The sequence below is a fragment of the Macrotis lagotis genome, chromosome 3 (assembly GCF_037893015.1).
Source record: "Macrotis lagotis isolate mMagLag1 chromosome 3, bilby.v1.9.chrom.fasta, whole genome shotgun sequence".
Classification (NCBI taxonomy): domain Eukaryota; kingdom Metazoa; phylum Chordata; class Mammalia; order Peramelemorphia; family Peramelidae; genus Macrotis; species Macrotis lagotis.
The window spans coordinates 114,825,316-114,850,541 of record NC_133660.1 but is presented as its reverse complement, the minus strand read 5'-3'; the positions used below and the strand labels follow the sequence as shown (position 1 = coordinate 114,850,541).

General features: G+C 36.7%; 1 protein-coding gene across 6 annotated transcripts in view; it reads left to right on the top strand.

The window, feature by feature from the left end:
• The window catches only part of FHDC1 (FH2 domain containing 1), a 55,614-nt gene that overhangs the window by 1,465 nt on the left and 28,923 nt on the right, over window positions 1-25,226 (top strand). For 3 of the 6 annotated variants that reach the window (XM_074229117.1, XM_074229119.1, XM_074229118.1), the window contains exons 2-4: window positions 4,748-5,377; window positions 18,006-18,067; window positions 18,835-18,937. In XM_074229117.1, the coding sequence (XP_074085218.1) occupies window positions 4,898-5,377; window positions 18,006-18,067; window positions 18,835-18,937 (645 nt within the window). In that variant the 5' untranslated portion in view covers window positions 4,748-4,897. The other 3 variants (XM_074229121.1, XM_074229120.1, XM_074229122.1) reach the window with 2 other exon arrangements.

Sequence of the window (25,226 nt, the reverse complement as noted above, 5' to 3'; positions counted from 1 at the left end):
AGACATGAATTTTTATTTTTATCACACTGAAAAGGGCCCCTCCTTGAAAGTACCTCTGTTTGTATGATGTTATTCAAAGTATTAGATGAAAAATGATCCTCTTGCTTCGGAAGACAATCAGGCTGAACCGTCCTCTGTGAGTTGCTCTAGAACGATACTAGGCGACCTGTCAGGAGTCTTCTCTGCTGTAAAACTAATAGGTAGAGGTTTACAAGTCTCTCACTGTGTTTCTCAAACCAGACAGCTGCTGGTGTATTCCATTTTCCTGGCAGGCATTCCTTAGTGCAGCAAAATAGGTGATACATGTCAACTATATCGGATGTGTTCTTCAACTATTGAAGAATAGATAGATAGATACCTCATCTATCTCCAGCAGATCAAACAGCAAATGTACTTGAAGTATTAAAAATATATTTGCAATCTTTTGAAAGTGAGCTTAGTTGGATGCCTTCAGGTGAGTTAGAGAAGTGTTTCCATATATTTAGATGATGAGAAATGCCTGTTTTTTTGATTTCAGATCTTGTTTAGACTTTTCAAACCTGGTTCTCAGAGTTGACAGGGGACCTGATTGCAGTGCTTTCCTAGTCTCTCCTAAACAATCAAAATCCTGTTCACCTAAGGTCGGTCAAGGACCCTCCAGCAAATCAGTACCACTATAAAGTAGCCCTCAGGTTTTAGCTAATCATTACTGGTTAACTAGATTGATGAAAAAGTGTTCAAATTTATGTGTGTGACCCAGGGAGAAAAAAGAATATATTGTAAGGTGCAATGTGGTAAAAGATTATTTCCTTTTTGCTTTTGGGAGAGAAGTCATGCTTTATCATGGAATGCTACCAGCCACCTGATATCTTTTATCCATCCTTTTGAATCCTTGAAAGTAGGGATTATTGCCTGATACACAGGATATGCCCTTATGAAATACCTACTGAACAACTGGTTGACTATGATCATGAGAAGTCTTATATGCGTATATGCTCATATTTCTCTGTTCTTTCATGTTCCTTTCTAGACCTCCTCCACTGTGTGTGTGTGTGTGTGTGTGTGTGTGTGTGTTTTAATGTTACAGTTGTACAAGTAGTCAAAAGTGAACAAGCTCTTGATTTGGGGGGTGTCAAAAATTTTATTATGTTTACTCTTAAGGGCAATGAATTTTAAAACCAGATACATATATGTATATAGAATAGATAGCATACCTACATGGTATTTTTAATATAAAAATAGTTTTAGATGCATTGCAAGAGTGATCTGCCAAAATTGCCTGTGCCTTCTTGAAAAAAGAAGAGTTCAAATATAACTATAAACTGTAATTGAGAATGAGTCATTTGCTTTAGGGGTGCCAACCATGAAAAGAACATAGCTATCATCTTAATGATAATTCAGAACTCTTTATTAAAGAGTCAGATACATCCCAAGTGACCTAGAAGTATATTTGAAATAAATATTAACAGTTTTGTCCATGTAAAAAAATTAGGTTTGACTATTTTCAAAATTCACAATATTGTGATTCTTAAGGTAGAGGTGTAGGGGGTTGGACCATAGACTATCTAAAATTTTATTTTCAAATGGTCTTGTAAAAAGAAGGCATTCATGTGCCACAGGTATAGAAAATCTAATATTTAGTCATAAACAATGAAGAAATGAACAAATCTAATATCTTCTGATAAATTTAAATATCAGATGCAAACATCTAGTTGGGAGGGGCAATCCTGTTTTATATTTGTAAGCATAATGAAGTAGCTTGGACTAGCAGGGATGGAGCAGGTCTCAGCAATCAGGAAGTATGGAATTCAAATTCTTTATCTTACATGCACTCAATAAGTGACCCTGGGCAAGTCACTTAATCTCTTAAAGGTTTGAAGTTACAGAGTATCTGCCATGGTAGAGAGAGCTTTCTCACTTGTAGTTCTGTTTAATGAAATCAAAGATCTGGATTAACAAAAATCATGGTACATTTTAAAAGTAAATTTTAATAGCAAATAAAATTCTTGTAAAAAGATATAGGACTCATAGGACACAGTTAAATGATGTAATTTATGCTTAACTAGGTCACAATTGACAGCACAGTTTTTAGTTACTGATGCTTTAGAAGTACAACTTTCTCTTATTGTCTATTTTTAACAATTTTTGGGGGGGAGGGATTTTCAGGGCAATAGGATTAAGTAATTTGCCCAAGGTCACAACAGGTAATTTTTAAGTGTTTGAGATTGGATTATTTTAGTAATGTATATAAAAAAAAATCATTTGTACAAAAATAAGAATAAATTGATTAAATAATTTTAAAAAAAAGAGAGAGATTGGATTTGAACTCATCTTCCTGACTCCAGCGCTGGTGCTCTATCCACTGTGTAACCTAGCTGCTCCTTTAACATCCATTTAAAAAATTTTTTCAGTTCCAAATTCCCTTCCTTCCTACCATCCCCCCATCCAATGAGAAGACAAGCAGTATAGCAGTTTTACTTGTGAAGTCATCAGAAATGTTTTCATATTAGCCAGAAACAAACCTCTTTAACAACTCCCGTTTACATTGTGCTTTACTGTTTGCAAAGCCCTTTCCTCACTAAGGAAAAATCAAGTGTCATTGATCTTATTTTACAGTTGAGAAGCTGAGCCAGGAGAGGTAAAAATGACTTGTCTACAATCACTTAGGGAGCTGAGTGGGATTTTCACTCAGATCACTTGACTCTGAATCCTGCATTTACCCCCCATAACAGCTTTCTTTTATATCACATGATAGGGATGAACATTTTTAAAAAGTTGTTTCTTGGACTAAATGTATACTGAAGTAAATATAACCTGCTGAAAAAATAATATTAAATTCCCCAGCAAGTACACTTAACTCAAGATTTTTTCCACTGTATAGAGTTTGTTTTTCCCTTTAATCTTTCATTTGCCCACATATTTACTTGGCCAGGAAAATACTAGGTTTTATCGTAATTTTTTTTTGCATCAGTTATTAACAATGAAAATGGAAAGCAAAAAATTTTAAAAAGATAACACCAAGAAGAAATAAAGGTTAACAAGATAAGTTAGGCAAGTGTTTGCTACTTCTTATATGTGTGGTACACTATTTGTGGAGCTAGTGACAGGGCCCTGATTCCATGAAAACTCCTTGAAGGCAAGGAATTTGATAGAATTTTTCTAACTAGAAAGGACCTTAGAGATTATCTAGTCTGTTGTTCATCCATGATTATATCATACCATCAACCCCCAAACTTTTACCTTTCCATGATTTATTTATTTATTTATTTATTTAGGTTTTTGCAAGGCAAATGGGGTTAAGTGGCTTGCCCAAGTCCACACAGCTAGGTAATTATTAAGTGTCTGAGACCAGATTTGAACCCAGGTACTCCTGACTCCAGGGCTGCTGCTTTATCCACTGCGCCACCTAGCTGCCCCAATTTTTGCAAGGCAGTGGGGTTAAGTGACTTGCCCAAGGTCACACTTTCCATGGTTTCTGAGGCCCTTCACAATCTGGCTTGCTATCTATTCAGCCTTCCTGTTCATCAGTCCCCTTTGCTACTCAGTATTTTGGCCATATGAGTCCTTAAACCATTTTCTAAATTCAACATGTCATTTTCTGCCTCTATACTTTTTCAGAAACCATTACCTATGTCTAGAAGTGTACATTCTCCTTGTCTCTCTCTGCCTTGTGGAATCTTTCTTTCTTTATTAAACTTGTCTTAAAGAATACCTTTCCAATGAAGTCTTTACCCAGTGCCCCTTAACTGAAACTTCTTCAAAAGCACTTTGTCTGGACAGACCTACTTTCTTGCCCCCAAAAGTCCCCTATCCTTGCAAGTAGACCATAAGTTCCTTAAGATCAGGATCCTGACCACTTAAAAATCTTTGGATCATTTTTCCTTAAAAATGATTGCTGCTTAGTAATTTTTAAAAACTAGATATATTTCTAGGGTATTTCTGAGTATTTAAATATTGACTATCAAGTGGAAGGGAGAGGGGCAAGGGTCAACCACCTGATGGATCTTAAAAATTTATGTTAGAATTCTGCCTTTGCATCACAGAACTTCAGAATGGGAAGGGACCTTAGCCTTAGATCTAGAAAATTCTAATTTCATCATTTTAAAGATGAGAAAACTGAGGTAGCACCAGGCAATCTCAGGAGCTACTTAGAGAAAGAACCAGGACTAAATTTGGATCTCTCACTTCCCTAGCCCTAGATGGACTGTGTGGCTTTATAAGTAATATAAGACTGGCCCTTTGAAGGAAGCTTGACTGTTTATTTTGTAGCTTTCCAAACCAGTATGTAGCCTAATTAAAGGTGCCATATTCCCTAAGGATCAATATGAGGGAACTACTATCTATTTCTACTATTGAAAAGCAGATGTTTTCTGGAGGCCCCAGGCCTACATACCTTCCTTAAGATTCTGGAGCAGATAGTGAGCATAAGTAAGTTATAAGTCATAGGATGAGTAATAGGGCCCTCCACACAGTAGGTACTTAATAACTATTTGTTGATTGATTAAAAGCATGAGTAAATGGAATTCCTTGCAACACCTTTGGCTGCAATCCTAGGGAACTAGATTCAGTTCACTAGGGAATGATTATTCCTATTTTATATATTTCTTTTTGCAATTTGGAACTCGTTGATCATCAGGAATTTTGATGTCAATTAAATGACAGTTTAAGAAGAACATACATTTTCTTCTAATACTGTGGGTGTATGGGAGCTGTCCTTAAAAAACTTTTCTTGTACTGACTCAGATCCTTTTTTTTTAAATTCCTGCAGGTTTGGAAGATGATGGCAGTGCTTGTGCTTTAATCATGGATAGTTGATTAGAGTTTGGAAGAGTATGACGGGAGTGGCAATTCCATTGTTGGATGTTTCAAGCTGCTCCTCAAGAGCCAAGAAGTTACCTCCCTCAAAGGCTACATTAGGATGCATGTTATGAATTGTGTCTCCTTGGCCAGTGAAAAAGAAAATGGGGATCTTTCTGCTACAGCTGGATTAATGATTGGGCAAACACCCCCACCTCCACCACCCCCACCTCCACCACCACCCCCTCCACCATTGCCATGTCCAGACAATGGGTGTCCTCCTGTTCCTCCACCACCACCCTTACCAGGGGGTCCTCCTATACCACCACCTCCTCCAGGACTACCTCCTCCTTCTTATGTGAATGGACATGGCCACCATAGTAAGAAAAAGAAAATGAGGAATTTTTTTTGGAAAACTATTCCAGAAGAGCAAGTTCGTGGTAAGACCAATATCTGGACAATTGCTGCAAGACAACCACAAAAGTACCAGATTGACACAAAGACTATTGAAGAGCTCTTTGGGCAGCAAGAAGAGACCAAATCATCAATTTCTAGGAGAGGTGGTGCTCTAAATTCTTCCTTCAAAGAACCTAAAGAAGAGGTAAGGATTGAGTCTAGAGATTTTAAAAAAAACCCTCCACCTACGCCCCCTTTCCTCTGTGAGCATGCAAGCATGAACCCTTCCAACATTTGCCATAATTCTATCATTCCACACTTGGCTAGGTGATTCTTCTTGGTGGATTCATCAGTGATTTTGGCCTTAGTCATTGTTGAAAGAGTTCATTTTGTAGTTGATTTTGCCTTACTACTCTGTAGCATCGTCACATAATGGAATCCTGGGTCTTGGGCATGTTGTTCATCTTTGGCATCCATGAGATCTTGTTGATCTAGGCCTCGGTATGTAAATCTATAAAATAAAGAGGTTTGACTTTACAACTTCTAGAATGAGCATCCTTTGTTCCAATGACTTGTAGCCAGCCTTTGATTTTGTAAATGATTTCCTTTTCTGAAGCAGTACTTTTCTTTTCTGTCCTGTCCTGTCCTGTCCTGGGCAGTGGTTAAGTGACTTGCCCAGGATCACATATATAGGAACTTCAGGTGACTGAGGCTGAATTTGAACTCAGGTCTTCCTGACTCCATCTCCATCCACTGCACTACTTAGCTGTCCCAGAGCAGAACTTTTCATCTGAAAATTATAACATAGAGCTTAAACCCAATGAGTCCCTGAACTATTTCTAGCATTGTTTGGAAATCAAAAATACTTTAGTTCTGACCTTTCAGAATTGGTTGGCCCAGCTGTTCCTCTACTCCATCTCCTCTGTGAAACCTTCACTGGTTTTGTCCATAATACTGTAGTCAAGCACTTGGCTTACAACTTTCTCATAGATCTGTATTATGACATTTTATGTTCTTTTCTGGTATCATCAATTTCAGGGTAGGGGACTCTATTTTATTTCAATTTTCTATCACCTCCAGCACCTAACCCAGGCTCTCCGTAGCAGCAACTACAGTGTTTGTTGAAATAAATGTTGGCACAATCCTCTTTGCTGTCTTTTCCATTCACTCTAACATGCTTTAGGATTTTGCAGGGTTCCCCCCCACCCTTCTTCTTCTATTGCTATTTTTAAGGCAATTTAAATAAGGCATGGTGAAGCTATGAGAAAGCAGAGTCTGAAGGAAGTGCATTTTGCCTATCCCAAACAGTGGATTGCCCAAGGAAGAAACATGGTCAAGGATAAGAATTTTGAGGAAGGGAGAAACTACAGATGTCTGTTACACATGCAGAATTGGGAATTACAGGTATAAGTACACAGCTAATCTTAAAAACGAGTGAACAATTCTACTTATTAAATGGAATGGTGGGGTAATTTAGAAGATTGCATCTTCACTAAGGATAAAAATGCATGATGTCAAATCACTTCGCCTTTTATCTGTTGTAAACAAGGAAAATGGGTCAGAGATGGGGCTGGCAAGATAAGGTTGGGTAGGGCTGGAGAATGTAGCCTGAGTGATGTACTGTGCATTATTGGATTTTGGGGCTAACAGGGTTGACCTTTTTTTTCCTTCCTGGCTCAGAAATTAATTAACTTACTATATAGCCAAGTCGGTACTAGGCCAGTAATTCACTTGGGAATCTTGTGTGATTCTGCTGTTTAATTAAGGTTTTAAAAAAAATGCTTTATTACAAACTTAATATTGAACATCAATATAATTCATTACACTTGCTCTGTAACTATTGACATTTAAATTAATTTCAGGGCATCAAACTATCATAACTTTTCAGACTCCCTTGAGGACTCCATCAGGATTCTTTGTCCATTCATTCTGATTTATTTCTTTCTTCTCTTGTGATAGTGTATACTTTTTTCTTGTTCTGCTTTTCTTTTTTTTGCATTATTTCAGCAAGGTATTGTGCAGGTTTCATTATAACTCTCATACTTGTCACTTAATTATATAATTGTGTTACATTTCATTAATGTACCTTTCCTATATTTATTGAGGCATTTAAATTGCTTCCATCACAAATAATTTTCCTGTGAAAACCTTTCAACAGATAGTTCTTGTTTAATTTTTCAATAATACTTCCTTGTTGTTAGATCAAATGATTATTTTTATAGTTTTTTCTTGTGGTCAAGAATTTTTTCAGTTAGAAATTGTAAACTATATGAGAACTGTTACTGTTTTAAATGGATCATTGTTATTTGTAAGAAACACCCTGATAGGGAAACCTAGAATTTTCTGTTGTATTAACAGACCAAATTAAGCATTAGGAGATTTAGAGGAGAAATCTTGGTGACCTAAAAACTTTATCCTTTTTAATTTCTTTTTCTTTTTCATTAGATTGTAAGCTCCTTGAGGACAGGGACTGTCATTTGCCTGTTTTTTGTTACCCTCAGCTAAGATGTGTTATCTGACACAAAGTAGCGCTTTAGAAATATTTATTGATTAATTGTTTGACTTAAATTTTTAAGAATTAGTAAGTTATTCCTTCATCAGGGAAACAAAAATACTTTAGTGTACTTACATAGCTGTTGATTTCCTCATCATTTAACATATCATTCCCTAGCTCCACTTATCATCCAGAGCTATCAGAGTACTTAGAATTTTGAATTTGGAACTTAGAATTTTGAATTTGTGCCTTACACATCCTGGGGAAGCATGTGATTGTCAGAAGACACGGGGGGCTCTGACCATCTCCTGTGGTTTTGAAAAGAATGTGCTTCATTGTTTCTGAAGGGTGACTGCCAGTTGAGTCACATTGGGTGGTGGCCATGGTGGATGGGAGAAGACTTGCCTACATTGCTCCCACAAACACTTGATTCTAGCCTATGATGACTCAGGAAAAAAGGTATCCAACCATTTAAGCGAATAAAACCCAAGCTTTCAGTAGGTCACCCTTAAATTCACTCTCAGTACCAAAGCATAGGAACTAGGGCTTCCATCAGAGATTAGATCCACCAATGATCTTCTGATAGTCTGTAGGACTAGTTTCTTTTATAGTTGATGCTTACGATATGAGGGTGCCTGTGTTTGTGGTTCTTGGTTTGAGTTAAAATTTGTTCAACTCTAAAAGTACAATAATTTTAGTGGATATATGGTCACCTAAAGAACAGCAATTATTTTTCTCATTAATTTTGGCAGGGGTGAGGAGAATCATCTGAAGCAGCAAACAGGTGAGGAAACCCATGGATCCTTTTGCCTTTTTGTGTTCTGAGGATAGACAAGTTTTAGAACCACTGTGTTCTAAGAGGGTAGGACAGGAAGATTGTTACGGATGGAATAGTGATAAAGCACCTGAATTTGAATTATAGAGAAGCCAGTATAGAAGCATCCATTTTCAAGGCTGAGGGAGAATCTACTCTTCTTTAACTTCTTCCTTTTTGAAAATTGCTTGTCATAATTTGGAGGGAAAGAAGAAACTATGTAGGATAGTGGATCAAATGCCTCTTTAGTCAGGAAAAGCATTTTCTAAATCTCACCTCTGACACATACTAGCTTTGGGAGCATGAGTTAAAATTCCTTAACCTCCGATATTCTCCATAATCATAACAAGGAATTCTCAGGTCAGAACCTCTCTTACCCCAAGGTGTTTTTTTTTCTTTTTTTTCCATTTAAAAAAATATTTTAATTTACATTTTTATTTACACATTACTAAAATAGTCTTGTTGTAAGAGTAAATGTAATCCCCCCCCTCCCTCCACCCCAAATTTTTGAGTGAAAGCAGGACTTGAAAAGGGAAAATGAGACTCTGATTGTATATCAAAGAACACATAAGAAATGACTCATGAGTTGGCCTAAAACTTTACTACATTATTTAGCCAGATAAAAATATTCGATTTGTAGTAACTCTTTGAGGAAGTGACAACTACGGGATAGGGCTGAATTATAGATCCTTTCTAAAAATAATTTCTTCACAAATATGGCTAGTGACACATGGCAGCATCTTATGTACTTTTGTTTTTGGAAGAGTAGAATTATATATTAAGACCTAGATTAGTGGTCATCAGAGCCAACATCTCTGCTTCTACAAGTGAGAAAGCAGGTCCAGAGAGGCAAAGTGACTTGCCCAGTCATACAGCTAGTAAGTGGTGAGACCCAGGATTTGAATCTACTTTCTCTAGTTTCGTTTCTCTTCTCTTCTCTTCTCTTCTCTTCTCTTCTCTTCTCTTCTCTTCTCTTCTCTTCTCTTCTCTTCTCTTCTCTTCTCTGCAAGGCAAAGGGGTTAAGTGGCTTGCCCAAGGCCACACAGCTAGGTAATTATTAAGTGTCTGAGACCCCATTTGAACTCAGGTACTCCTGACTCCAGGGCCCGTGCTCTATCCATTGCGCCACCTATTTGCCCCTCTAGTTTCAAATCCAGTGCATTAATACTGTGCTTAAAAATTTCGGTGAAGCATTCTTTGTTATTCTTAGTGAGAGATATTACATCATCACAGCCTTAGAAATTGTAACTTCTCAAGGTTAGGAAACCAGCTGACAAGCTAACAAAGTCATTATCAGCAATATATTTTCCTTCTCACATGCTAGGTTATCAAGTGAAGTCCAGGATTGAAAAGCAATAACTCTTAACCACCTGTTCTTGTCATCCAGAGAATGTACCAGGGAGCAAGCTGAGAAAAGTGTCAGTCAGATTCTGAAATTATGATGCATTATAGCACAACTCGTTGTTTCCCAGATTTAGATAGATCCTGAACCCATAATTACAACCTATGCAAAATATGTGGCATAACGTGGTTAGCTAGCACTTTTAAAAGGTTTTAATGTGTAACAAATGGGTTCAATTATACTTCAAAGAGAGAAAGGGAGATTTTTCAACCTATCAAAATAATTTCATTTGAAGATGCTTGATTTCATACTCAAAGGACAGTATATCTGAAATTCTAAATTAGAAAATTTGGTTAGGAAAAAAATGAGTGTTAATGTATATATGTCAATACTGTATTTGTTACATGTTTGAAAATTCACCAGAAAAGACTATAGTGAGATGTGATGACCAGTAATCCTGTCTAGTGGGGAGGCTGAGTTGATGGATCATGTGGGCTCAGGAGTTAGAGTAGGGCTCAAAGTGACCAGGGGTCTGCACTGTTGGCCATCAGTATGTTGAATCTGGGGAGGGTGGGGACAAGTGGCTGCTAGTGGAGAGGGAAACTGGTCCTGGCTGGAAACTGAGCAGGTCTGAGTTACCATGTGTGTTTGGACCAATGTATGGGCAGGTGGGGGGGGAGGGAGGGAGGGAGGGAGAGAGAGAGAGAGAGAGAGAGAGAGAGAGAGAGAGAGAGAGAGAAGATGTTAGCTGTAAATATAGAGCATGAGAACATGAACATATCTTCAAAATTAAAGCAGTCAGATCCTATGAAAGAACAAAAACCTAGTAAATATTTAAGGCTACTTCTTGAAGTAGCCTATAAAGACTAAGTAATTGGAAAGTGATCATGTAAGTAATATATGTAATAGTAGTATTAAAAATAGTATATTGCACAAGGGGCTGGTTGTTGATCTGTGTGAGACAATGCATTTATATTTTCCCATGTTGTTCAGTGGTTAGCAATTGTGCTTGGAATCCTATATGATCAAATTTCATTATTGTAGCACTCCTAAGAAAAGATTCATAGTCTCGTATTTTGGACTCAGGAAAGGGAAAACTGGAACTATACTTGATCTGGATTTTCCAGTTTTTGTTTATTTATCTTTTGGGGAAATTGGACAACTGTTTCAGTTTGCACTTAACAGACTGCAAGATGAGGTACTACATCAGATTTCTAGAATCTAAGGGGAAAGAGGGCAACCACCTTCCATGATTACTAGGGAGTTGATTTAACAAATGGAATCAGTCACCAAACATTTATTTTGCTCCATCTGAGTGCTAAGTGTTGGAATAGAGTATGTAAAAATTTGGTTAGAGAGGAGTGGTTAAAAATAATTTCCCCATTTTTTCTTCTAAATGTATAAGATGGGGCGGCTAGGTGGCATAGTGGATAAAACATCGGCCTTGGAGTCAGGAGTACTTGGGTTCAAATCCGGTCTCAGACACTTAATAATTACCTAGCTGTGTGGCCTTGGGCAAGCCACTTAACCCATTTGCCTTGCAAAAACCTTAAAAAAAAAAGATAAATGTATAAGACACAGACTTTAGATCAATTTATAGAAGTCAGATCTCTGGACCTGTGATTTCATTTGTATTTGAAACTTCCGGAGAGTCCCTCTACCAGTATAGGTTGGTACCTTCTCTACAATTTCTAGTCTTCATTGATTAAAGCACTGGAAAATTAAATATTTATCCAGTGCCACATAGCTAGTATGTCAGAGACAGTATTTGGCCCTACCATGAAGACTCTCTACCATCTAAATAAGATGAAATATGTCACTGTCAGTTGAGATGCCTTAAAGAATAAAGTAGTTAGTCTGCCACTTTTCTATCTGTACTACTCCTCTTAATCCAGAATAGTTTATCTTCTACTGTTGGTGGAATTCAGATAATAATACTATACAGACACAGTAAAAAGCCTTGGCTGTTATTTGGGGTTATTGACATTTGGCAATGAATAACTCCCTTAGGTTTATGTATAGCTGATACCAACTAGAAGACTTCAGGCACCTCCTATTCCACTGCTCATTTCCTGGCTTGATCTGATAATATCAGCTGCTTAGTCTGGGTCTACAGGTCCATGTGTGGGTAATAGTCCAAGAGTCATAAAGGTATCCAGGGGTCAGATTCCACTTTACAAGAATTAGGATTGATTCACACAGTGTCTCTCTCTGGACTGATGAGCATGGAGTTTGCCAAGCTCTTGGATTATCTCCATTGACATAGGTAGTAATACCCTTCTTTTCATAACTTAGTTCTAGAAATAATGACTTTAATTGTAATTCAACAAGTATTTATATCTAGCCTGTTGAAGATTCTGTGCTACAAAGACAAACCAATTTTCAGGGAATTTACATTTTCCTAAGAAAGTAACATAGATGGGTGAATATAGATAAAAATATATATAAATTAATTTTAATTGGAATCATGAAAGACTTTCTCCCTCCACTCCCATTGAGAAAATAATTAAAACCCATTCCAAACATGTATAGGTAAATAAAACAAATTCCCACGCTGATTATATCACACACACACACACACACACACAGACATGTGCGCCTGCATGCACACATATACATTTATGAACCTCAATCTGTAATCTAACACATATACATAAATATATATTTAATTTATATATATGTATATCTCAGATACATATGCACATCTGCCTCAGTCTGTATACTCTTATCTGTTACTTACATGTAATACCTACCCACATACATACAGACATATATACATCTGTCCTGCTTCAATCTTTATCTAAGTCTAGCACCTCTCTTTCTGGAGGTTGGCAGCTTGTTTCATCTTGAGTCCTCTGAAAATGTGGTTTACATTTTGTTGATTAGAATTTCTAAGTCTTTTAAATTGCTTTGCCTTTATAATAATTTTATTGTATAAATTGTTCTCCTGGTTCTCTTTATTTTGTATCAGTTCATACAAATCTTCCCAAATTTTTCTGAAAGTCTTCATTATTTCTTACAACACAACAGTATTTTATCACATTCATATCTGTAACTTGTTAACACTCCCTTAATTTCTAGTTCTTGGCCACCTCAAAAAGAGTCATTATAAATATTTTGTATTTCCTTCTTTATTTGATCTCTTTGGATTATAGAGCTAGTAGCAGTATTCCTAAGGCAGAGGGTGTATATATATATATATATATATATATATATATATATATATATATATATATATATATATATACATATACACACAAAGTTTAGTAACTTTTTGGGACATCATTCCAAATTGTTTTCCAGAATGACTGAACCGTTTCATAATTCCACCAACAGTGCGTTAATATCCTTGCTTTTACACAGACCCTCCAGAATTTTATCTTTTTTTCTTGTAATCTTCTTTGCCAATCTGATTATTGTGAGGTAGTACCTCAGAGTTGCTTTTATTTGCATTTCTCTAGCTAAGTGGCAGAGTGGATAGAACAAAGGTTCTGGAAGTCTGGAAGACCTGGGGTCAAATCCAGTCTTAGACATTTACTATCTATATGACCTTGAGCAAGTCACTTAACTTTGCTTCAGTGACCTCAACTGTAAATGAGCTGGAGAAGGAAATGGCAAACCATTCATATCTTTGCTGAAAACTCCCAGTGGGCTAGACAACAAAATATTAGTGATTTGGAAGATTTTTATATGCTTGTTTTTAGCTGGATTTCTTTTTCTGAAAACTGTTTATTCTTATCCCTTGACCGTATATGAATTTAGGTCCATTTTGAATTTTCTTCTTGGTGGTTTTTTTAAAAATAATGATAGATTTGTTTATTTATTTATTTTTTTGGTTTTTATGAGGCAATGAAGTTAAGTGACTTGCCCAAAGTCACATAGCTAGAAAGTATTAAGAGTCTGAGGCTAGAATTTGAATTCAGGTCCTCTTGACTCCAGAATCAGTGCTCTGTCTATGTACCTCCTAACTGCCCCTTGGTAGATTTTTTTTCCAGACTTTACAGATACTTAACCAAATACTTAAATACTCTGTCTACAAAGTACTTTCCCAAATCTATTGGTTTTTTAAAAAAGCAAATTTTAATTATCCTACCTTGTTTTTATATTACCTACATTTTAAGCTGCATTCCTTCCCATATCCCATCTCAGAGATTCATCCCTTATAATAAGAGACAGAAAAAGAGGAAGGGAAAAAAGATTTGGCAGAACTAGCCAATATGTTAATATGCAGAATTCCAAATAAATGGCCACTCATATCTGCAGAGAAGCAGAGGGGAGAGTTGACTTCTCATATCACTTCTTTGGGGCCAAACTTGGCCATTATAATTTTGTAGCATTCATTTTCAATAATTTTTGTTGTTATTCTTTTCACTTATGTTGTTGTGGTCATTGTATTTATTATTTCCCTGGTTATGCTTACTCTTTGTTTCAGTTCATATAATTATATTTATTTTAATTTCTCTATAGTCATAATTCTTACTGCACAGTGATATTTCATTATATGAACATTTGTTTGTAGTTCTTTGCAACCTCAAAACTTGCTGCTATCCATATTTTGGTGTATATATGTGTTGGGGGTTGGCCACTAGTTTCCATAGGGTAATGCCTAACAGCAGAAATCTTTGGATCAGTGAGGATAGATTGTTTAATCATTTTTCACATAATTCCATATACATTTCCCAATCAATTGGACCAATTCACAACTCCACCAATAGTGTATTAGTGTGCCCACCTTTCTATAACCTTTCCACTATTGACTGCCTCTTCTTTCATCATTGCCAATTTGCTGAGTGCTAGATGTTTTGGTTTGCATTTATTATCACATTGTTAATAGTTTGCAGTTCTTTTGAGAACTGTTTATGTACCTTTTCACTTATTTCCCTTGATCTACTATATTAATTGAATTGAGGGATATGTTCTTTAACTGTGATAAGTGTTGTGGGTACTACTTTTTACTATTGTGTTGGACAAGAATTCTGTGACTTTCATGTTGCCACTGTTAAAGCCATATTCTTTTGAGTCATGTTTCTTCATTTTGTCCCATTTCAGATTAGTCTTCCTATATCTTTTTGAATTTTTCATTTTCATCATTCCTTATAGCATAGTGATATACACTGCATATACACTGCATTAACACAACTTGGATTGTTTCATTGTCTCCTAATACCTGAGCACATATTTGTCCTAGCATTGACCATCACAGATGATGCTACATGAAGATTTTTACTTGCTGTCAGTTATCACCATCATACCAGTAGTTAATTCATTAGATAAAGGGTATGAACAACTTAATCACTCTTAACATAATTTCAGATTATGTTTTGTTGTTTTTTTCAGGCCAGGTGACAGAATTCATAACTCTGGTAGGAACTTAACACTCCTGAATTTCAATAGCTTTTCTCTTCTTTTAGAATTTTTACTGACTTGATGAGATGGTATCTTCGGGTTTTCTTAACTAGCAGGTCTTTATTATTAGTGATTTTGAACACTTTTCAAGTGGTTTGTACATCTTTTTAGAAGTATTTTACTTTGACTTGTATCTTTGTCATATATTAGGAAAGTTGAGTTAATATGGTCTTTGTTTCTTCATTTTTTCCCCCAGTTTTTGCAAGGCAATGGGGTTAAGTGGTTTGCCCAAGCCACATAGCTAGGTAATTATGGAGTGTCTGAGGTCGGATTTGAACTCAGGTCCTTCTGACTCCAGGCCCAGTGCTCTATCCACTGCGCCACCTAGCTGCCCAATATGATCTTTGTTTAACTGAATTCCCTACTTTAAGAGAGCAGAGGAGGCACTGAATTTGTTGTGTAGGACAAACCTGAAGACAGCAGGGGCAGTATGTGTCCATAGGGACAAAATTATTCTGCAAAGCATTCAGACCCTCTTTTCCTATGATTTTTGGTGTATTAAATAATAGAACAATGGAGAATTAAGGAAGAAGGAAGATATTCTTGGTATTTGAGGACTAGGGAGTAGACAATGGATAAAATCCGGAGCTAATCTAGTAATCTCGTAGTATCAAGCTCTATTTTCAAAACAGCAAAAACTGTTATGCTAGGTGTTCAGAATACAAAGGCAAAGGGGCGGAATTACCTAGCCCTGTGGCCTGGGCAAGCCACTTACCCACATTGCCTTGAAAAATCTTTAAAAAAAAAAGAATTACAAAGGCAAAAATTGCAATTGTCTTGAACCTTAGTGAGTTTACTTACAGTCTATTGAGAAGTTAAAAAAAAAGCATAAGAACAGAGCATAGCATAATTTTTTTCAGGAAATTGAATATGAATGCAGACCAAAACTTTGTAAATTAAAATATATGTAGAATAAATACGAGTGTAGTGGAGAGAGCCCTAAACTTGAAATCAGAGGTCTCAGTTTCAAATCCTGACTCTATTTATTTTAAGCAGTATGATCTGGGTATATCATTTCACCAGTCTGGGCTTCAGATTTCTTAACCTGTTAAGTGAGAAGATTGTTCTAGATTAGGGATTTTTAATTTGGGATCCACAGGGATTGTGAATAATTTTCAAGGAATTTGAAAAAAATTATTATATCTTTATTTTCATTAACTTCTAACTGGAATCTAGTATATCTTTCAATTATAAATTTGGGCCAAAATATTATTCTGAGCATGGATATAGGTTTCACCAAAGTGGGGTCCAAGACACCCAAGAAAGGTTAAGTGGTTCGGGATTAGATAATCTCTTAGGTCATTTCCTTCCCCAAATTTATAATCATTAGATCTGAAATTCCTATTCTTTTTTCCTCACAATATGATCTTTCTTTGGGAAAAGCTATCAAGTTTATTTTTGAAATTCCTCTTTTTCATTCTTTCTCTCCTTCCCCCTGCCTCCGTCTGTTAATATTGGAGTCAAATCAAAAGTACTTGATGGGAGTATTCCAGAGGAGTCTGCCTGTTTCTTAGCATCTAGAGTCATTTTTTTTATAACTAGTAGATGATAGTGATAAAATGAAATCCATCCCTTGGGCTTGTAAATCAAGAGATTGTTTATTGCCTGTCATTAGAAAACTCCACCAAATTATGGTGTGCAACATATTAACCTAATGGAAGAAAGTGACAGGCCATTGGTTTTTGCATCTTCTTAGAGAAGAACAACTCCTACCTCCTACCTAAGGTCACTGACAAAGAGCCAGGAAACTTTAGTTTGTAATTGAATTCTCTTTTGTTCAGAATGAATAACACTCATTTGGAAAGGAAAGGGGTTAAAACAACATTCTCGTTTGCTGCAGGTCTCCACTTTATTAAAAATAAATGGGAAAAAATTCTTCCCCTTTAAGTTTATCTTTCTTCTCTGCATCCTGGACTTTAACTCCTAGAGAAATTAAAGACTGGTCCCCTCCCCCCCAAAAAATTCAATTCAGCATGTTTTCCAATCTGATTAATCTTATCTAATTAATTACTTATGGTGATACATTTGAATGGAAATCAATGACCCTACCTCAAAGGAAAAATGTATTGAAATGTAGAGTTTAAGCACCCTGGAAAGCTGTAGTATTTCAAAATATTTCTGCCTGAGGGAGACATATGAAACAGGCAGCAGCTGAAGTTTACGTTTTTGACAATACAGCAGAGTAACTGCAGAAGGAAATCATTGTATTTTATGTTATGTAGGTTATATTATTTCCAGCCTTTTTTAGAACTTCCAAAGTCACAAATGTTTGATTTTGAGATACTCCTCCCTCTCCCCTAAGGATGCTATCAGACAAGTCTTTATTTTTTAAATGAAAGCAAATTTAATGTTTTAGGGGAGAAGGAGGGATAGAACAGAGGAATTCATGACAGTCCTTAAAATATTTAGAGATTACCTTTACCATCTTCCAATCAGTGTTGGGGATCACTGTATATGATAAACCTCCACTATTAGATTTAACTCTTCTCAGTTCAGGCCTTACTACAGCATAGACTCAGACATCTGTTTCCGAATTTCGGCTATTAATTGTGGGTGGGTTGTATTGTTTCCAAGAAAAGAACACTTCCCCTCCCCCCTTTTAAAAAAGAAATGGGTAATCTTTCATGTTGTAAAAGAAAGCTGTCTAGACCATCAATCCTCAGTATGGTAATTGCAGTTGTCTGAAAAACTAATTTTTATGTTTGATAGATTTTAGGTTCCTTTCTTTTTTTGTTGGTATTCTAATAACATTGTGGATTTTTTTCTCCCCCCCCCAGATTTCTGTCTTGGATGCCAAACGGTGCATGAACATTGGAATATTTCTCAAGCAGTTCAAAAAGTAAGATCTTATGTTGGCATAGATTGGATGTTGACAGCACTGCTATTAGGGAAGGTTTCAAACCCAGGGTGTGAAGGAGGGATGAAATTTTAATGAGTGAATATCTTTTTCCTCCCCCTCAGATTTTTCATCCTCTTTTTAGATGGGGAGGTTGATAATGTTGCATGAGTATGTCACTTTGCTGTTTTTTTGAAAAAAAATAGGCTAGCGATTTTAGACACAACAAGAATTATCCTGGAGTTCCACTTGAATTGGCAGATTTAGCATTATTCTTTCCCTTTAAAGATCTTTTGAAACTGAGATACAAAAATTTGTTAAATGCAAGAGATCTATCCAGAATGAAAATTTGAGTTGTTTCCTTACCACTACCACTACGGCTTTCCAACCCCCATTAAAAATAAATGCATTTTGAGTAAGGAAGGCCAAAAAACTTAATGTTCTTTTTTAACCACAAGGATAAAAAGAAAAAAGGCCCAGGACAGCTGTTGCTGCTTTGAGGTTCCCTGGGTGGCTGGTGGATTGTTTTCTGTGTAAAGGCAACATTGAGCATTGCATTAGAGAGAGTCACGCTGTTTCCCTGGCAATTGATGCTGCTGTTGAGAGCATTGATAGAAAATAGCTTGTCCCAATGGGGACAAGGGCTTCTGGGCTTGAAAGGGTGTGTGTTTGGTTTGGGCAGGGGAGAGACCAGTTTGTGTCTTTCATTTCCCCTGGATTGTACCTCCTGTAGCAAACATGAAATGGGTTTGGTCCACTGTCTCTTCAAGGTCTCCCCAGTCCATAGTAGAAGATATCTACCAAGGAAATGCCGAACATTACGGATCAGAAACATTGCGAGAATTTCTTAAGCTTTTGCCGGAGTCTGAAGAGGTAACTTGGTTTTGGGGAAGGATGGGTTTGGTATGTGGGGGCTGATTGCATTCCCTCTCCTTTTTGTGTGACTCTTATTTTAGGAGAGTTTTCTCATTCTGTGAAAGGTCTCTGTTCTGATTGCTTTTTGGTCCACAATGAGAGTTCTTGGTACACATAGTACTATTCAGATGCTTGGTGATGATCAGTGCATATGCATCCTAAGAGTAATTAACATTCCTCACCAGTAAAAACCCAACATAGTTAAGATTCAGTATAAATTTTAGTGTGACATTTTTAAAGTTTCTTTTACAATCTCAAAACTCTTTACAAATACTAATCTCACCCTTGAAAATTACTCTTTAATTTACAATTGGGAAGTCTAAAGTACAAAGAGAGAACTATAGATTAAGGTGCACAAATGACAAGTTACACCTTAAAACAGAATAAAAATAAAGAGGCTAAGAGACTTTCTTTGGTTCATCAGATTTTATGATCTCCTTTCAGTTAAATTTTTTTTCTGAAAAAAAAACATTTGAGAGAAGCAGAGTAGTAGAAAGAAAACTGGCCTAAGAGTCAGAAAAATGAAGGTTTAAGTCCCACAATACATATTATCTGTGTTACCCTGGGCAAGTCCCTTGACCTCTTAATGCTCTAGGTGACTTTCTAAAACTCTGAGAGAAGTTCCATCCTGCATTGATAAATTCTCTAAGTAGAAGTTCTCTATATAAGTAAAATCACCAGCCTGATTTCTACCTGCTTAAAAGAAAAACACTTGAAACTGAAGAAAGAAAAGGTCCTAACAAAGTTGGCATGAAACTATTTGTAAATAATCCACCAACCCAAATGAATGAAAAATGGGGGGAAAATTCAGTGTAAGAAATTGAGAAATAAAATTAGTTTGGTTAATTTTCAGAAGGAGTGGTATAGAATGAATTATCAAATTGTACAGGATGGTTAGAAGTCCTGTACAGGCTCAGAGTGATAAAGAAAATCAAACTCTATGAAAATTCCTAAATTTTGACTAAATCCTGTCATTTTATACAAGCCCATTTAACACTTTCTGCAGTGATCAGTAGAAAATTCTAGTTTGAAATGTCAAGTTTAAGGACTTAATGGGTAATCTTCACTGTCTATAGTTCTCTTTTTACCTTAGAATTCCCAGTGATAAGTTAAAGAGTAATTTATAGGGGTTAAGATTAATTGAAACCATTCATCATGTGGTGTTCAGCCTTCTGGTGATGACTCTCATCTTAAGTTGACTGGTCTTTAGAGGCTGGAGTCAGCCACACACACAGTCCATCCCCTTGGCCATACCTGAAGCCTTTCTAATTGACTTAGTAGGACCTGTTTGAACCCTGAGGTAGTATTTAAGACACTCAGATCACTGCCACATCTCAGAGAGGCATTAGAGTAGAATTTCAAGTGTGTGCACTAATCTTTACATGTTATTTTGGGCAAAAAATACACATTTTATTATAACTGTTACTCCTATTTGGGGGGAAATCAAAGATTTCTTTAGGCTTTTCTTCCACAATTATATTCTGATTCAAACTAGGTTTTCTGTGTCTATCCAGATCTAGTAGATAGCTAAATAAATGAGTCATTATTAAGCACTCTAGGGATACCACTATTTATCTAGGGATATCTAGTGATAGGGATACCAGTACAAGCAAGCAAGACAGTCTGCTCTCAGAAAGCCTCCATTCTAGCAGAGAAAGACAAGAGTGTAAAGAGGTGCTGGTGGTGGAGAGCCCAGAACAATGCCATTGTATTGAGATTGCTGGGAAGTGGGGGATGCAAAAAAATAAATGAAAAGAGTATAAATTAGGAAGATGTGTTCAAATCCACTTCTGATATCATGTAAGTGTGGTTGCATCTCTTAACTTTTCTGAGTTTCAACTTCCAAATCTGTAAATGAGATCTTGTTTAAAAAGTGCTTTTGAAATTTTAGAATACTACACAACCATCATTTATGAACATCGGAGTCTAAAGGTTACCATAATCTTGGCAGGGGTGGCGTGGGGGAGAAGCAAAATAATTGTCAGAACTTTGATTTTAAAGATTGTTTTTCTCCCCAGAACCCTGTGAGAACTGTCAGCTTTGTCTAGAATAAGTCGTTAGGTTTTCAGGGACCCCAGAGGATGGGGACAATGAGATGTGGACAATGAGATCTGAGGAAGTTAAGGGACTTTTCCTCGAGACTACCCAAAGACTAAGCATCAGGACCTGCTTGTCTGGCTCCAGTTCTCACCTCAGGTGGTTAGGCTAACCCATCCTTGGGCTCAGGAAGGGACTCCTTAGGTTACCTCCCAGCTCTGAAATAGCAGCATTGTCCATACTGCTTTTCCCTGTGCAGGATCATCTACAATCTGACAAGTCTTGTCATACTCCTCCTTGTTTACAGTTGGTTCCAACTCACCACACCCTCCCTGTCTCAAACTGTGAGCTCCCTGATAGTCCCTGGCCTGACTCCCCCCCCCCCCCCCCCCCCCCCAGCACCAGCCTATCTATAGTGGTGAAAGGCTGGTAACTGATGTCCTGGGCAAGAGCAAGTTTTGTGGGTGGTGTTAGTACCATGTGGCTTCTGACACCACAGGACCTGAAGCTCATTGTACCCCTCCTTTTCCTGAGGGATAGGAGCCAGAAAAGCTAGAACAGAGGGTTGATTTTTATTTGGGGAAAGAGTGTCTACAGAAAAAAGCATTGCCAAATGGAGAAAGTGAAGAATATATGAGGAAAATAGTAGTGATGAAAGCAGTGATGTCTTTCTTCATTTGTGGATTAATGACTGACAGAAACAACATGATGAGGGCATAACTAGGGTCAGATTTTGCCTTCCTAGCCATGTGAATCTGGTCACATTCTTTAATCTCTGACTTGGTTGCCTCATCCATCAAATGAGGAAATTGGATTTAGTAGTCTCTAAGGTTCCTTTATTCTTTAAATCTGTGATCCTGAGATTGAATAGTATAAGGTTTACAAAACATTTTATATATCTTTATTTGAAATTCCTAGCAACTTTGTAGAGTACTGCAAGTATCCCTAGTTTTTAGTTTCATTTTCATCCTTGTGATTTCATTTCTTCAGTGAATTTGCTATATGGAAACTCCACCAATGGAGACCTGCACCTGTAACTTAAAATCAGAGAGGGTGGCCTAGAGAGTAGCATTGACAATGCAGGTTTGCCTAAGCTCATACGTTTAGCTGGTATGTGTCAGAATCAGCACTTAAAAAACATTTTTTGATTTATTTTTATTCTCAACAAGTGTCATATAAAAAGAATCATATCCATGTATATAGCAGAGCAGAAGAGAATTGGTTATACATAAAACTATAGATATCTATCACGACAGCTTTTCTTTTTAACTATTTAAGATAGCCTGCAGTTTTCAAAATTATTCTGCCTGCCTTGACTTCTTCCTAGCCTTCCAATTTCTTTTCTTAGTATTTCAAAAAGAGTTGTTTAAGTGACCCTTTTTTCTCTTTATGATCTCCTTTATTCCTTATTTATTCCTTATTCCTTCTCTGTCTAACCCTACTCTTCCATTTGAGAAGAAAAAGAAAGCCCATATCCTTGTAAGAAACATACATAGTCCAGGGGTGGCTAGGTGGTGCAGTGGATAGAATACTAGCCTTGGAGTCAGGAGTACCTGAGTTTAAATCCGGCCTCAGACACCTAATAATTACCTAGCTGTGTGGCCTTAGGCAAGCCACTTAACCCTATTGCCTTGAAAAATCTAAAAAAAAAAAAAAGAAAAGAAAAAAGAAAGAAAGAAAGAAACATGCATAGTCCAAATGAAGAAATCAAGAAGACACCCCCAACCCCATCCCTTCATGGAGAGGAAAGTCTACAGGTGTTAAACACTGCACATATTTCCAGACTTCGTAAATGTATCAATCATTTGTGATGACTCCCCCTCCTCCCTCAAAAAGAATTATTATTTTTTATATGGAATGATTCTCTGGGAGGGGGCAAGGAGGCATAATATAGTACAGCAATGTGAGAAACAGGAAATATCAATAAAAACTTATTTTAAAAAACCAAATGTGTGCAGTCAAGCAAAACAAATTCTCATATTGGCTGTATCTGAATCTCATTCTACATCTTGAGTCCATTACCTTTCTGTCAGAAGGTGAATAACTCAATTTCATGTCAGACCTCGGGAACCATGATTGTTCATTGCATTGAACAGTGTTCTCAGGTCTTTCAAAGTTTTTCTTTATACTGTTATCATTGTATAATTTGTTCTCCTGGTTTTCACTTTATTCCACATCAATTTAAGCAGATCTTTCCAGGTTTCTGAATTTTGTGATTTTGTTTTTCTTTCTAGTGTAATAATATTCCATTCAGTTGTCTAGCCATTCCCCAATGTTTAGGAATCCCCCTTATTTTTTTTTTCCTACTTCAGAAAGAAACCCTATAAATATTTTTTGGACCTGTCAGACTTTTTCCTCTTTATTTGATCCTCTTTCGGGTATAAGCATGATGTGGTATGGATGATCCGAAGAGCATGCATAATCTAATGGCTCTTAGGCATGATTCTAAATTGATTTCCTTAACTGGACTAAATCATGTCACCAACAACAGTTCCTTAATATCAGAGATAGAATCGGAGCCCAGGTGTTCTAAACTCCTAGGTTGTTTCTCTGGTCACTGTGCTAGATTCTTCAATTTGGAAACTCAAGCTTAATGAGATTAAATCACTTCTCTTAGTCACAGAGCTGATAAGTATCAGAGACTGGGATTCAGACAAGTCCCTTTTGACTTTGACATAAAAGGGACTTGACTTTTTTTCTTGCTTATCTGCTACCTTTCCTATCAGAACACATTGGTAAGAGTAATTGTTGCTTGAATAATTTAATATTCTTTTTATGTTGGAGAAAATAGAATAGAAAAAGCCTTTTTCTTTCAGTCTTTCCTAGTTTAAGAACTGGGTTTTATACCATTTGTCTCTCTTCTATCCAGGGTAGAGTGTAGACATTAGGATATTAAAAGTTCATATGTGGCATAGAAGACTTGGTACTGTAGGGAGGGAGGAGGGACTTGGACATAACTTTGTCTGGGGAAAGGTCTAAGAAGGATTGCCTTCAGGCCCTTTCTTCCATCACAGCCCTCTGGTCCAAGTCCCCATGCTTGTTCCATGCTTATTCTGACTAAATGGTTGACATTACTTGTTGGAAAGAAAGGAGGTAGAAAATCTAGATTATTAATGTGGTCACCTCTGTTTTCCTTTTCCCTTCGTTCCTTTTCACGTTCTTCTCTTGGGAGAACTGGAGGGTTTGGAGTCTGTCTGGGAGGGGAGGAGGAGAATTACAAAGGTAGAGAGGAAAATTGATTGCTTTGTTAAAGGATGTAAAAATCTAGGCTTCCATTTTTTCCCATAGATTTGAGTATATAGACAAAGGGCCCTGTGGGTTGGAATAAATATGTTTTCAGAGCATGTGCAATTTAAGTTAATGTCCTCAGTAGGCCCCTTGACCTCAGTCAACATAATTTTAAAGTTTAATGAAAGTTCCTTGGTAAATGGTAGCACATGAATGTAATGTAATATTACTCTCTAATAAGAACTGGCAAATTAATGACTATGGAGAAGCATGGGAAGACTTATATGAAATGATGCATAGTGAAATCAGCAAAACCAGGAAAAGAATTTATATGATTTGTACCATAGCATAAATGTAAAAATAAATTTTAAAAATTAATGTGAAATTATAATCATCAAGCCTGGCCTCATATCTCTTGCAAAGAAGAGATATGATATGGACCTTCCCTTCTGTATTGATGTGGGGGACTAGGGACATGGGACACTGCTTATATTTTCAGAATTTTTTAAAATGTTGGTTAGTTTTGCTGAACTTTCTCTTTGTTAAAAATTTTTGTTATAAAGGGTAACTCTCTGGGAGTACATGAGGGAAGAATATATTGAGGAAATATAGGTGACATAAAATCAAAAGATAGTTATAAAATGTGTTTTTAAAAAAATTATTGATAAGTGAGGAGAATTAATCATAATTATAGACTTGTTCCCTGTTAACCTGGTTCACTCCTCTGATTCACATGTTTCTAATATTGTGATGGTGCCTTTTCTTTAGCCTATCCTTTACTAGGAGAGGGAGTTTTCATTGTGGGAACTCCTTCCATTGAGGAACTCATTCTCCCAGTACTTGTCTGTACCTGCTTACAACTTCGACTCTCAGAGAGCCCCGACCACTGTGAGGCTAAGGGACTTACCTGGTGTTTCTGGCCAGAAGATCAAGATGCTGTGTGTTTCATCCAACACAGATGTCAGTACTGTGTGTCTTTTTT